At 44.2% G+C, this 16,008-nt stretch overlaps 1 protein-coding gene across 1 annotated transcript in view; it reads left to right on the top strand.

Moving 5' to 3' along the window:
- Positions 1 to 16,008, top strand: part of LOC128713407 (uncharacterized) — a 52,944-nt gene that overhangs the window by 33,365 nt on the left and 3,571 nt on the right. Inside the window, exons 3-6 of the mRNA XM_053808265.1 lie at positions 10,344 to 10,495; positions 11,413 to 11,562; positions 15,561 to 15,731; positions 15,812 to 15,991. Of these exons, the coding sequence (XP_053664240.1) occupies positions 10,344 to 10,495; positions 11,413 to 11,562; positions 15,561 to 15,731; positions 15,812 to 15,991 (653 nt within the window). The remainder of the gene's footprint in view (positions 1 to 10,343; positions 10,496 to 11,412; positions 11,563 to 15,560; positions 15,732 to 15,811; positions 15,992 to 16,008) is intronic.

Genomic DNA, 16,008 nt, shown 5'->3' with positions numbered 1-16,008 from the left:
TTTCCTGTTTTGTTATTTACGGCGACAACCGACGTTCAGGGCGAAGTAGTGAAGTGACACGCCCCTTCGAAGGTGCGGGGGGGGGTTTGGTGGTTGGTTGTAATTACCGCGCTCTCGAAAAGAAGAAAACAAAAAAAAACATCACGACAAGGAAGCACACGGCACGACCCCAAACACACACAAGGAGCGGAAGGAAGCAATCCATCTTTTCCTGGCTAAAAACAGAATGATGGCACACCGCCGCGGCCCCGGGTGCGCTGCTCTACATTTCGGGGTGCATAAGCAATGCTGTGCAGCATATTTCTATCATCGGAACAGAACGGGCCAGTGACGCAGCAGCCAGTCGCGTCGGCTTGCTGCGGCGTTTCCCCCCCGTCTTTCCCGGTTTGGAAAGATCTTCTTAGACACTTTCCCGCTGTAACAGCACACAGTTGGCATAAACGTCCCGCGCCCGGTCGTTCCCTTGTGTGAGATAAATCTTCTACTGTTCCGTGTTGCTTGACTGTCGGATGTATCTGATTTGTAACGTAGAGGGGGTAACGATGAGGTGTGCGTGTGTGAGCTAGGGCTACAGAATGGCCGAGAACCATTTTCCACATCGCATGTACAGTACAATCGTTCTTTCGCGTCGCTTTCAGCCTAAATGTATGCAATATTAAACACATGTTCCACATCGCGCCGCATAGCTCCAAGATACCAATGGAGCTCGATTTTCGTTATACAGCGCAAACTTGTATTGCTAAGTGTAACACATGTTTTACTCTGTGTTTTTTTTCCAAAAAAAGGGGAAACAATCATATCGACTCATAATTAACTACCATCGCATGGTAGAAAATAGCTGCACGTAATGCTGGTTAACATCCATCACTTAATTAACCCAGCCACAACAACGTACGCGCGCGCGTGCCCGGTGTTCTATTTTGGAACCAATCGAAAAATAGCCATCCACCCCGAGAGTGTAACGTATTTGCCTCTCCTCACTTTAGCTATCGGCTGCCGTGTAATATTGTAACCTTCCAAAATTCCAACAGGAAGCAACGAAACATGGTCGGCTGCCTCCCCCCGTTCCCGACCTTATCCAGTGGAGGAAGGATATCCTATTTTTGGTTCGTATCGACGTACCGATGACGTTGTGTGACAACTGTAAGGACGTGTAAGGCCTTTGGAGTCATATTCGTTTGTGGCAGCAACAGAAAGAGAGAGAGAAGAGAGAAAAGGAGGTTGAAAGGATTTCATCCTTTTACGTTTCTCCACCACGAATGCGCCTTTTGCTCTGGAGGTCTATAAATTAAATTTCTATATCTCGTTTAGCATGAAGGTAGGGCCAAGAATCGTAAGGTATCTACGGTTGGGAGGTGTGTATAAAAATAGATCTTCCTCCATTAAAAAGCCTCACGTTTTGTAGGTTGCTTCTCACAGACAAACTTCGTCCCTGAGGATCGTAACAAAATTATTAGAAGACGGAAAAACCCACTACATTCTCGTTGGCTTATGATGTACGCTGTGATGTTTTCGTTATATTTTCTATGTCCTTTGCCCCTTTGAAATGTCGTATTGTATGCAAAATGAAAGAACCGGTGGTCTTCCACTTACAACTTCCGCGCATTCGTAGAAACTTCCGCCCGTTTCCGGTCGGTGTGCTTCTTCCCACAGAACGCACCGACGTTCGTCACTTCCGTGCGAGTTCCACTGCGTTTTTCTGTACAGCGCAACTGACTGATCGCGTCGGTGACGCACATTATTGCGATGATAAATTAAAACTTCCTTCCGTTCCGTTTGCAATCAATGCCTTTTGCCGCACGTACACAAGAGTGTTTGCAAACAAGGAAAGGGCTTTCGAGGCTCATTGAAGGGCACTGATTTTGTAAGGGAATTTTCTTAATTATTACTATACTGTCCATTGACCTATTTCACCAAGCATTATGCAATATTCTATCGCCCAATTTACTGATCCATTGGTCGTTCGCCTCTCTTCTCTTCCGCAGGTCAGTAAGAAAATCAATCGCGGTAAACAACTAAGAAACCAAATTCTTCTCTCCCACGGATTGGGTAACGTATTGATGAGATGTTCTTGGTGTGCAATCCTTTTTTTTCCCAACCTCCCCCCCCTGTGTATAGTATGTCACTCAAACCAGAAGAGGTTCTCGTCATCGGAGCTGGAAAATGAAACACATGTGTCGTGTTTTTTTTTTCGTGTCGTACTCTCTCTCTCTCTCTCTCTTGTTCTTTCTCCTTACTCTTTCAAACCCAACTGTCAATCATCTAACTTCCGGTAGTTTACCACAATCGAGTCGATACGTCTCCAACCGCCACACAATACATGCTCCGTTAGGCGTTAGCGACTGAACGAAGGCCGAAAAGAGATAGTGTGGCCGGTCCTATGTGTGCTCTATCCCCTTTCTATCGCACTTCCGTCCCGTGGATGTGGCAGATGAAACCGGAGGAGCGACCGGAGGCGGGCGAAAGTGGTAGCGCACGTCGACGAGTAGTACGTGTGTGCAATTTAGGCGGAAGTACCATGTCCGGTGGATCTTGTTTTTGTGTGTGTGTGTGTGTGTGTTTTTTTGTCATATTAAACCTTTTATGCTTTCTGGCCCATGCATACGTACATGCATGGGCAGACAGGCACCGTACACTTTTTGGGTTCGATGTCCGTTAGAGGGGGTTTGTTGTTGTGGTTGTTGCAGAAAGACGCTATATATGTATATGCGTTAGTTAAGTGAAATTATTTTGCCAGCAAACTCGCTGTGGGTAGTGCAACAGCAAATCCCAAAAAAGAAAACTACGCCATCTTCTTCACTACTTTAACCGACACTGCCCCGGGGCTGTCGTAGAACCATTACTGCGATTAGATTTACTCCTTCACTTACACACCGGCCTACGGTCCCCCCCCGTTATTTTCCCCCTCCCAAAACCGGAGGACTACTTCCGGGCACTTCCGACATAAAGCAGTGGCCGAGAGACACTTACGCGCGACCGACCGCCGAGTGGTAGCATCCGGTGTCTCGCGATGGACGCACCCGGCAAACGGTGGCCGTTTCGCCATGATCTAATTGATTGTGACACCTACCGCACGCGACATTTTAAAGCAGTTGCTTTCGTTCGTGCACCTTCGCTTTGCCGCGTTCTGACCGGAAGGTGACTCCAAACCTGATTGCAAATATCGCCGAGGGTTGCTGCTTGGCCACTGATACAGCAGAAGTGAAGACAACAAAACTCTTGGCGTTCTAAAAAAGGTATCGATAGCCGCATGTGTATCTACCGAACAGTCGCAAAAGCAGAAGCGGACCCCGGGGTCAGGGTAAGACGTCCTACGGGGGACGGAAATAGTGCAGACTGTGTCGGAAAGTGACTTCTTTTTCCCTGATGGATTCACCAGTGGGAATTTCGAGCAAATAGAAATTGGTCATTAGTCGTGGCTACCTTTCGGAAACACGACCGAACGACCCCAGTGCCCAGTTTGGCTTCCTTCCGTTGTTGCGCACATGTTTGGTGCTCGTCCGCATTGCACGAAACGGGATGGGTGTAATCAATTATAAATTAACCATGCTTTTGGATGGGAGCCCGAGCACGGACAGAACATAAATGTATGTCTTATTCTGTGAAGCATCTTGAACCTAAAGTTACATACGACACGAGAGAAACATGACGTTCCTTTCGTGTTAGTAAATTGTCGATGTTGATTTATGTTACCGTTTTTTTATCTTTAAATACTTTACTTTTAATTCCGCCATGCCTCAATCGGTTGCTGTCTTGGCGTTGGCGACGGTCGGCGAAACAATGCTTGTCTTGTGCGTTATGCTTACATCAATCATCCAATGTCCGATGGGCGAATGGGGGCGGAAAATGTAGTCTTTTAGCACATTCGATCGATACGAGCATATGGAATGTGTGCGCGGTATTGTCTTTAGGACACCGGTGGTCAGTGCGCGGTGGTTAAAACAAAATGGAGCACGAAGAAGGAAGGGATCATATGCACCTCGCTGTCCGTTTTCCTCCACCTCCCATCCACACAAATCAATAGACGAACAAATGAATGAATGCAGTGGATGAATGAACGAACGTTGCCGACCCGCGCGCTCTCTGTCTCTACCCGTACGTCCCGATGACACCGGACACTCCGACGTGTTGTCAGTGTGTTTCCTATAGGTTTTTGCGACCATCCAGTGTTATATATGTATATATGTATGTACAAAGGCCGTAACTAATACACATAACCCCACGGTGGTAATGTTGTCCCCAAACACACCCACACACACACACACACACACACACAGGAACATGCAAAACCGGATCCAGATCGATACGGCATCCTCTCTTTCCCATCCCTCTTTCCCTGTGCCCTCCCAGACACTCGAACGCGGCACAGGTAATGTGAGACGATAGTAGAAATATGAGCACATATTTCGCATGCTGTCGATTCGATGTATGGTTTTAATTCATACCCACGCCAGATGGAAGCATTTCTGGCAGGATCGAGGTATCGTTAGCGTGGAGCGTTGGCCTGATGGAAACCTTAAGATATGTCAGCAATGGGGTAGAAAAGAATGAACAAACCCATTAATGCACTATTTTACAATACATTTGCGTAGAAGAATTATATTTTATTCTAAGTTTTCGAAAGCCAACTTTAAAAACAAATCTTACGAAGAATATCTCCTAAAAACACTGTTGACGTCGAACGAATTGCGGCAAACGCGACAGTTCGTTTTTTTTGTTTGTTCAAGATTTCCGATATTTAGCTTGTGGTATTATTGCGAAACAATACCGTCAGCCATGGAATTCAGCTAGCTTAAGTCACTTGCTAGTCACTTGAAAACGTAAAACAATGCACCACACTCGCAGGAAGAATTTATTCCTCTCCAATTCGCGCACAATTACATTCAACAATTTACTTCGTCCTTGCGTGTTTCCTTTCCGGTTTTTTTTTGTATTATGCTCGTTTTGAGAGGGCAACCGAACTAGAAATGTCAGCAATGAAATGAGCGAGAAAAGCGAAGAATTCCACATGCGATGGAGGCGCCTGGTCAGGTGATCATTAATATGCGATTTATAGCGGCCACATCGTGTTATTTACCCTGCAAAGCATTTATATTTGATCGTTAAATCTATTATGGTGGTTTTTTTTTAATCTGCGCAAATTACAAATGTTTTTCTCCTGTGCATTTTACAACATGTTTCCGTTTTTTTTTTAAATCTACACGCAGCAGCTCCACCCAAGAGCTTTTCCAGGTGGTGCGTAGTGTTCGTACTACATTATATTGGTGTTTGTACGCGCTTTCATATCTGTATGTCCATGTGTGTGTGTGTGCGAGTTTGTTAAAAAGAGGAAGCAAAAGCAATTCCAATATATGCTATTTTCAAGAGAAAGAGAGAGAGAATGAGAAGAGGGGGGAGGAGGAAATATGTTTCAATAATTATTACGACGATAATGATGTGCAAATGGACCGAACCGGTCTGCTCCCGATATCCTGCCGAGGTCGTTGATTTGCCACAATTGGAAAATACTTTCACCAAAACGCCGTACACCGTCGTCCGGGCCAAAATCTGGCGCGCCCTTTTGCGTCCTGCCGTACTGCATGCACAGGCGTGTGCGTATGTACTTGGCTGCCGTTGCCGAAGAACGAGAGAGTAAAGCATTTGCCAGTCGGCGCTACCACTCAAGGGCAGACGAACGATGGTTTTTTTTTTTGTAAATTGAGGGAGAATGTTGGGTGGTTCGGTCGTTGCAGCATCCTTGTTGTACGGCTGATTTTCTGACGCCTTTCCTCCTTGTGGTTATGAGGGGAAAGCGAGAGCATATTTCTCCCGCTGGGGCGCTCTCAAGACGACCAGAGAAGGAACTATTGACCTGTACTTAGATTTTTATTTAGTTTTATCCTTTTTTATTTTTTATCCGAACATAAAGCCTTTATCGCTGTGTTCGTTTTTATACCAGTGCTAGTTTTTATCATCATGTTTTACATCCTTTTTCATTGGCGGTATGTGCTGCCACCGGCCAGGTCCAAGTCCAGGTCCGTTACCGTTTACGTAATAATCCATCAAAAATGTTGCTCGCAGGATACACGCTACTTCTTAGCGTTGTGTTCACTTCGATCAGAACACAGGAGACCCACGGTACAACCACACGGAAAACCTGCCCACTCGCGCGTACTGTCCCTGAACGGCCTGTGCGTGTATTTGTGAATGAAGTACGCGAGCTAGCAAAAAGGACATCTTGGAGATTTGCAGGAAAAAGCTTCGTTTCCGTTTTATTCTTCTGCTTTTCGAGAGCGAGAGTAAACGAAAGAGAGTATTGTGATCAGCGCATTTTCTTCGGAAAAGTGTCGTGTCGCCATGGTAAATGTCAAGCTCTCGCGCAAAGCACAGCACCGAACGGTTGCGAACGAATCCCCAAGCCAGATCCCCCAGGCAGTGGGAGAAAACAAAAACAGAGAGACATTTGTGTGCTGCCGTACCTTCAGAGGCAATCACGAGAGAATCCTTTTGAGAAGCAAAAAAAAAAGTTGTACTGAGAAAAAGCTCCCGAAAAGGATGTTCGGTGGAATTCTGTTCGCCTGATGTACATTCTGTGCAAGGGTTTTTCCTATGCATCTTCGCAGAGTCCTTACGAGACGCAAAATCAGTTTGTTTGCTTTTCTATTAGTTAGGAAAGGTGAAGGAGATTGCATTGTACGATTTGTGCAAATTAATTAATTTTATATTTCGAGTGAAAGTTTTTAAAACAAGCATGTACATGTGTATATTGCGATATGTTTGATAAGTTGTTCCCATTTGTTGGGTTTTATAAAAGCGACTGCGAAAGAGCTGTACGTGCCTATGTGCAGGTTCACATTTTCTCTCACTTCACAGAAGAGAAACAGTTTTCCGTTTCAATGTGTCCGTGCGAATGCGAATAGAAGGTTAATTTTACGAGACAGTTGTTGAACTTTTCAGGAAAATTGTTTTTTTTTTGTAAATTAAGATAAAAACGATAGAAGTTATATTACAATTCTCTTGGTAATATAATCTTTAGAGGTTTTTATTTTACAACTGCATGCATATCGCACGGTGACGACGAGACGTATATGTCAAAAATTGAGTGAGAGACCAACGTAAAAAAGGTGACCAAGGTAAAAAAATGAGAGTAGAAAATTAATTTAGCAACAAAAAAAAAGTTTTATATGTTTCGATTCTGACGTATCGGTATATAAGCTACGCTCTTTCCGAATGCCACTTTCACGGCTCGCACACACATTCTCCAACCGCGTTGCTCTTACATTTGCCCGATCCGCTACTCTCACTTCATTCAGAACAAGATTCAATGATAATGGCAGCACCACGTCCTTAAGATGAGCAATTACTCTTATCGTACGACTGGGCCACCCGTGCACCGGAAAACCCCACGCACCACCACCGTCACTGTGTCAGGCGCGCGCAGGATCGTCCCTCCCTGAGGGCAGGTGGATGTTCGTAGTACCAGTAGTAATGGGTACTGTTGGTAGTAGTACTCCACGGTACAATCCATCCGCTCGGTTACGGTGTTATCTCTTATCAGCGTTGCCGAACCGGCGATGCTAGTGTTAGTGCTAGCGAGAGTCGAATGTTTTCCGAGAGCGAACGGGATATATGCAATAATGCCTATGTTTTAATGGTTGTGTTGCATGCGAAAGCTTCGCCCTGTGTATACACACTAATCGCGCAACACTCCCCCACACATCGATGCTATGTGCTGGAACCAACATTCGCTCTTTCCTTGCGCGCAATCTCTCGCGTCTCTCTTCCAGCATTCGGATGGTGCAAAACCAAACAAAAAAAAAAAACAAGGATGCTGAACATTTTCCGACCCGTTTCCGCTATGAAGATCATCATATACGGCGCGCGCGCGCGCGTGTGTGTGTGTTGGTGATGAAATGCGGGGGCGCGCGTGTGCGTGTGTACGATTGGGCAGTAGTTGGTGTGGTACCGAAGTCTATTACCCAAGTCATCCTAATGGCTCTCAGACCGCACACGACCACGACGGGGATGCTCCTGGGGCATAATAATCACCCCACATGCTCACGGAGGTTACAAACTCGCCATGGCTGTTGCTATATAAGTGTGGCCCACACACAAACGGCAACCATGCACACCACCACTGTGGTACACCACACACGCTTCACCCTCGCGTAAACACGCACACGTGTGCGAATGTGCCGTGTGGTGGTGCTGTGTTATGAGCTCTACTCTCTTGGCCCCCTCGAAACAGCCAGTCGACGGTGCAGCATCGGCATGTCCAGTTCTTCCAGTTGGAAATGTGCGATTGCTGCTGTAGCGCAATACGGCCGTGCAGAGGAAAAGTGATGTATTACGGCAGTGATAAGATGAGCCAGCGCCCAGTATGTGTGCGCCGCCCCGCCAGCAGTGTGTATGTTGATGAATGCACGGAGTACATTTTATCACAGGCCGATCATCCTTATCACCGTGGAGGATTTGAAGAGTTCCCAGTGGAACATTGACCCGTTAGGATGCTATAAAATTGTGATTAGTGATCGTTCCACACCGGATAACTTGCCAGAACCGTACGCCCCACATATGCTGTGGCGCATGGAGTCGGAAAAAAAGGTAATCAGTGGGACAGAAATGACGATCCTCGACTCCTGTACAAGTGACTTTCATCCCCGCCCGTAGTGTATTTTGGATGCTCGATACACTGCACATTAGTGGTTCGCATACCTGTCAGGACATTCCGCTGCTACTGTCAAAAAATACATGACATAACCTCAATTTAGGGTGTAGTGTCCAGCTCCATCTTCTTGCTCTTTCTCTTGAGTTGTACTCGCCTCTCTATCTAGCCTGTCGGTAGAATGCGAAAGAAGAAAAAAAAAACGTGAGAAAGAGAGTGAAATCTGATTTCTCTGCGTGATAAAGTACGAACGGAAAGGAGTTAGCATCATCAACGTCTTGAAGTGTCTGCATACGTTTTTTTTTTTTGCTCTGGAATTAGTGCTACCAACGCCCCATTGAAATGTGTATTCTTATGGTTAAATGCTACAATATTACATAAAAAAGAACACTATCAGCCCCTAGCAATTGGTCAGATACGACTATACGAGCTCGGGCATTGTTGAAGATACTACAAAACTCCTCTTGTTTTCTGGTGATATTGTTTCGAAACAACATTGAACTTTGCCGTAGTTATCATTCGTGTGAGTGATTCATGTGTACCACAAGGGTGGTGTTTTTGGTACAATTTGATGAAAATAATTAAAGTTTTAACCATTAGACCATTGTTGGATCAACTATGAAAGGATGTTTCTATCAAGCTGCATACATTTTTCAAGTCCATCAACCGCTTTGATGGAATAGTTTCCTATCGGATCAATAAATAGTTGATATGTTTACCTCTTTTATCCAAATGTGGTGTAAGTGGTTTTAAGGTAAGGGGTAACTTCAGGTTTAAACCATGGTTTTGCCGAACATTATCTAGTACCGAATGCCCCTAAACTGGACCCCCCTACCCATCAATGTTGCTGAAACATTGAACAGATAGTGGTTTGTACTTGTGCGTATCTCATCCATTGCGGGGACACACCAAGATGGGCCACTAAAGTTATGCAGACCGCTGGATGTGTGTGCCAAACCCAACTCCTGCGTAGGACGAAGTAAAAGCGGCGTCCCTAGCATATGTGCCGCACCGGATTCTTGTTATCATGTCAGAACCGCACCCATCTCTACCAACTTCAATGTAAAAACTTTAAAGGAACGTCGCTTAAAACGTGCGTTCTACTCGTTACGGCACATAGTTTAAGGTAAATAAAAGTCCACACAATGCGTATGTCCCGCACGGACACTGCTTCACAACAATGTGCCAACTTTCGGTTTTTGAACGGTGATGCTACGTTGATGGAAAAGTTGCTCATATTGTTTCTAGCGGACGCGAATCGTCCTTATTTCTTTCCGTGCGACGATGAAAGGGTAAATTAATTAGTTCAGCATCTCCCGGTGCCTGCGGAGCGGACAACCGCACGATGGGGGGGACGTGTTAAAACCCACGAGGAAGGCAACGAAATTAATTTGAAATGAAACGCAAACAGTTAATGCTTGGCACCGCATTAACGCCATACCCTCGTTACGGTACTGGATGGTCCAATGTTTAGCGCGTTGGTAAATGAAGAATGTAATCGAAAAATATATAGCTGTTTTCCCGAGTGGCCTTGAAGTGTACGTTCAAAAAGTGTCCAAATGATGTTTGATATTTTTTTTCATTTTCAACAAGACTTTCAGTCGAAACTTTAAATGTTACCGAAGCACATTTTCACCCTCTCGATCCTTGTAGGAAAACCGGGTTTACTCACAGTTGTATTTTTGTTTCTTCTTTCCAGATGAGTCCGTACGGCTATACCTGGCCTGCTGGCTGCACAAGTACTGTGCCAGCTGGTTCGATCGAGACCAAGACCTGCAAAGCATATTCAGCAAAGCGTTCCTGGAGAAGATACTGCAGATCATCGTCCGTTACCTAACAGACGAGCCGAATGTAAGTAAAATAAGCAATCAATCGAAAATGGTTAAAACCATCGATGAAATTCCCCGTCTTGGGAGGCTCCGTTCGGTTCCACTAGATACCTCATAAAGCGGCAGTAATCAACACCTGTTTTTACACTCAATAACAACTAAACAAAGGTGCAAATAACCGCAGGAAGTGAAATCAAAACTATCGCAAACAACATTTCATTTCCGTGTGGTTGCGTCGGGCGGGCGCATTCACGCCCCTTCATTTACCTTCCGAGCCCGAAGGACCTTAGGGTTGAATCCTATATTGACAGCACTACCTTCCCACTTCCAGAATGGCATATGGGTCCCCTTCACACCACTTCCCCGGCCTATGCGCGCGAGAGAAAGATAGCGAAACGGGCAGGATCTACTGAGGGGCCGAGAACCTCGGATCTCGCTCACAGTTATCATCCGCCCAGCTCGGTTCGCCGGGCGCACGTTCACATTTGCGTGTTACATAATGGTAACAGTTTTGCTGGGACGGTTGGCCAGCGTTTTTGTTTTTCTCCTATGGATTTTCCTGCCAAGAGAAACTTCAGCTGTAGCGAGACTCTGCCTTTTCTGTGACTTTACTACTTGTTGCTGTGGGGCCGGCTGCCACCTAAATGGTGTGGAACTTTGCTACCGACAGGCATAGAAGTCATCTTCAACTGTTGCCCACTTGTACCTTGTTAACGTGTTGTAATGATGTTGTTACAAACGTGGCGACAAAACCAGCTATGCATGTGTGAAGTACCGTCGAGAGGTGGTAATGCTGCTTCAGGTGATGAATTATGGTACCTGCTGGAATGATTTAGATTGCCCAAACGTGTCTTTTGCCAGTTGGCAGGAGGGAGAATTTAATTTTACATTTTGATAACAATTTCATAAGTCATTAATAAGGGTCCATTCCCGTTGTAGGTTCGTGCTTCGTCATTCGAATCGCTGACGTATCTGATTGAGAAAGGCTACCTAGACCGGGCGACCACGCTTAAGCTGAACATCGTCGAAGAGCTGGTCAGCAAACCGATCAATGAGCAGTTCATGGACATGTGCACCAACTACATCCATGTAAGTATATACCCTTCGAACCGCTACTTTCTTCCACCTATCCCTATTACCCCGCCAAACGACGATGGCCGTGTTGTTGTACACCTGTGCCGCTTGAGGTTTATTAACATACGCAATATCGAGTTAGGTTTACTTTAACAACTACTCGAGCAAAAAAGTGCAAAAGAAAAGTGTTAAAATATAAGTGTCGTCAAGTGAATCGAAGTTTTTCCTGTCGGTTTCCTTACAGTGTGAATAAGTTCGTGTGGATGGATTAAAATTTCTCACAATATGCTTTCATCGGGAGGTAGACATAACTATATCATTTCCCTATGCGACATCGAGCCTTGCATTATATTCACACTTTGAATTGGAAATGCCACGGTGGGGTAAATCATTTCCAAACCAGGGTAGTACCGGGTGTCTTTACGCCGGGTGTACAATATGTGGCCACAGAAGATACGCTGCAGCGTGTAGCTCACTGACTTCCTTACAGAAAAAGGATTACTGCTTAGCAATAGTATTAGACACACGTGACTGAAGAGACACATTAAGAAACCGGGCTCATCTATCGAACAACATTCATACGGGACGCCTATTTGTGGAGCTTTTCCTTGGAGCCCGTATGTGTCGATGTTGTTCCTCGTTATCTGCAGTCCCAGCAAACACTTCTTTGCTGAGGTGAAAATATTAACGCTTTTGCCTTTTGGGGGCCCCCCATGGTGACGCGTGTTGTACACTCTCTGAGAGGTTTTGTGGAATGTTTTTCCAAGGTATTTTACTCAACATCATGACGTGCATTATAACGATCAATATTAGTGTAATATATCTTGAGTATTAGTTCTAAGAAATATAGTCCTTCTTATCGTTGCTGATCAATACAATCATGTAATTACAATGAATTCGAGTACAAACGAAGCGTAGTAGTTAGAAATGTATGCTGTATAGTACAGAGGTAGCAATAAAATTAAGTTCTAAGGGTATGGAGCTTTCGACATTCCATTGTAAGGTGTGTGGTGTGGGATAAAGTAGTTAAAACAGTGTAAAAAAAAAGTAAATGAAAAGTAATTGTAGCCAAAATCTGCCTTCGTTGCTTATAACACTATGAAGCATTACAGCGTGTGAACTACCCCGTACGCAACTAGTGGTGTTGGTTTGTGTTGGTTTTTGCTTGCAAATATTTGTGTGCGTGTGTGTTTCTGTGTGAGTGTGTATTACTACTATTACTACTGCTGGTGGTGGAATGGATAGTTGCTTTGGACTGTATTTTGTCTGCAAGAAAGACATGGGTAGTGAGATAGTGGCTTTAGTACAGGTGGATCTCACTACCTTGTCTTTCATGTTGATAGATACACTAGAGGTATAATAATGAGTGGTAAACGGCAGCATTTTCATCGTATACGCAAGGATATATGGCATCCCCTCAATACACTGTTGTCTTCTTCATAAGAACATTTAGGAAATAAGCCCGCTTTCTTCAGTCCGGTGTGTGGTGGTGTGCTGTGTGGTGTGCTTATTATTGTTGGTTTATTTTATTTTGTCCCTTTTTTTTATCTTAGACCTTAATAATCAACTAAATAATCGATTGTTATGAGTATGGGTTTGTGGTGCTTATGTTCATGTCATAACTAATAACTCTTTTGTTATATTTGGATTTCATAAACTCGCTTTCTTCAAACCGTTTCGTTTTCCATCATCAAGGACTCATCTCGGTTCAGTCATAATTTTAAGGTTATTTTTACATATTGTTTGTTTTATAAGATCCTAAATTTCTAAACTTTTGGTTTAAGACAGTATTAGAAGCTTTTACGTTGCTTATTTAGTACATTTAAGTTTTTCTTGTGCGTTATAATAAGGTATCCGTTGATCGCAAATAATTGTACACTTTTTTATTTAATTCTACTTTTGTTTATGTTTGTTTTAGTTATTAGTAAAAAAAAGTGTTATTTAAAACAAAATTATGCTGCTCCTTAATTCAAATGTCCGCATTTCAACGATCCTCAGCCTCCGGTGCAATGCGTTGTCATCAAACCTGGTTGTTGTAGCTTGCTCTGATAGTTGCTATCACAGCCAGCTTTGATGAGCAACGCGTCACCTACCGATCTTCATGGACGCCCACCGCCAACCGGTGGGATATTACATTCGCAATACGATCTTAGTTGATCTTTCCACGATTCTTTATTACATGCTTTTTATTCTCGCTTTTAATTTCACAAACTCCTTCCGATAAGTCATCTGTTTTGGTACATTTTCGACCACGTTTGTAATCAGTATGAGGGCTTTGAAACGATTTTGTTCTCCGCTGTAGTACGGCCACTTAAAATTTGAATCTGTTTAACGCTAACAACGGTATTGCGTAATTCCAAAACACGCGTGAAGATATCGAGGTTTAGGTAGTTAGGATAATTAGGAGGAAATTAATTTAGCAACTAAAGCTCATCGTGCTCAGTATTAGCCTTCTCCGTACCCGCATATAATTTTCGAATCCAACAAACGGATAAAACAGCGGTGAGATAGTACAGAGCATGTGCAGCAGCGAAGCGAAATGTGTAGTAGGGCCGATTAACTGGTAGGAAAGCAAATAGTCGAATCGAAAAATGAAGTCGTATCGAAAAACCACACACAACGGACTGGGCTCATCAATTGGTTGTGGCTATGTGTTTATCACCAAATAAACCGGACTCGTTTTCCGCTATTCACTATCATATCACAGCCATTTTGATGAGCTCGGTCGGGTGCTGAAACACATCTGGTCCTCGGGTCGTCTCACCCATGCATAAATAGTACTCGTGGTTCGGTGTTTTTTTTTTTGTTTGTTTTGGAATCTGCTTGTTTTAATTTACATTGTGGAAGAAGGTCCTAAGTTTATCCAGTTTTACTTTAGATTTGTATTCGTTTTTTTAGGGGGAAAAAAAGTTATCCTATGGTATGTTGGCACACAACGCACTTCCAAAAAACCAATTTCCATTTAAGTAGGCATCGTTTTCAGTGGTACATAAGGGCGGGAGAACAAATATGTTAATAACTTAAAAAAAAAAAACAATAGCAGATGCTTCTAGTTTCCGTACATAAGTCATCAATATATTTTTTTCTAAATTTTTAACACAACAGAACGAATATTTAATAAAACAGGATGTAATCTTCTTCACGACGTAAAGGTACGGCGGTAACGGGGATGATCTTCACGCTAAGTGTGTGTTTGAATGTGCCTTCTGATGGAACCGAAGGCACAGATGGAAGAGAGCTCGTGGTCAGGTCGTAAAAATGGTTGTGCTGTGTTGATTTGAGCAATGTTCATATCACAGCCATTTTGACGAGTTTGACTGCTCGTGAGCGATAGTCATCGTGGCACAATCAATGGGAGGTGATGTGGCCGGATCTTCACACGCGGACCGTTATCATACGCGCACAGCACGTTTGTTTCTGTGTCGCTCTCAAAGTGGCTGTGAAATGCGTCCTTCGGGGGGCTATCCTAATCGCATATCACAGCCAGCTTTGAAGAGCGTCACGGTGACGAATATTCAACGGTGGCTCCCCTTTTTCCTCCCCCACAGGACGAGTGCGTGTACGGTGGGTTAGGAGTGATGAACATATTTGCGAGTTCAGTGACGAATAAGAATGGTTGTTTCCTCGGCAAATATATGTACGCATGTCCTGTCTCTCAAAGTGGCTGTGAAATGGTGCACTTTCGATACGATATCTCATATCACAGCCAGCTTTGATGAGCTAGGCCGTGTGGCGATACAAACGGAACCTTCCGGTGCGAAAATGAATGGTGATAGTGAGTTGCGTTAGTGAATTGTGCGCTTTAAATTGGGGTAAACATGTTCCAAACCTCGGCAACAGTAAGGTTACAACAACACAGTTCCGTCGTCTTTTTTAATTCGGATTTCAATTATTTTTACTGTCTATTTTATTCATTTTCTAATTTTCCTTTATTTTGTTTCTATATTTTCATAACCAACGGCTTTATTCGATCAACAACCATTCGTCCGCTGCATGTCTGCTCGTGCGTACAGCTGATGGTAAAGATTGCCCCGCTGGTGGGATGCGCCAAGACGCACGAGCTCCTGTACAGTCGCTTCGTGAAAATGTGTACCTGCAAGATCAACTTCGTCCGCAAGGAGTGTGCCACCGCCTTTCCCGTGATGTGCGAAGTCTTAGGCAACGAAGTGTTCGAAAAAAATCTGGTAAGTGACGTATGTCCATTGTGAGGTGTGTGGGAAGTGCGCGGATTCAACTCTAAGGCGGGGTTTGGTTATTTTTGCAGCTGCCAATATTCATGAAATTGTGCGAGGATGAAATTTGGACCGTACGCAAGGCGTGTGCGGAGGTGATGCCTTTCATTGCACTGCTTTGTACGCTGGAGAAACGTCGCAAGGTCCTGGTGCCAGCATACAAGAAGTTCATGTTCGACACGAGTCTTTGGGTGATCAAGGCGGCACTAAAGGTAATGCATAACCTACG

Source organism: Anopheles marshallii, chromosome 3, assembly GCF_943734725.1.
Source record: "Anopheles marshallii chromosome 3, idAnoMarsDA_429_01, whole genome shotgun sequence".
NCBI lineage: Eukaryota > Metazoa > Arthropoda > Insecta > Diptera > Culicidae > Anopheles > Anopheles marshallii.
The sequence above is the reverse complement of the archived record's forward strand: the minus strand, read 5'-3'. Positions and strand labels throughout refer to the sequence as shown.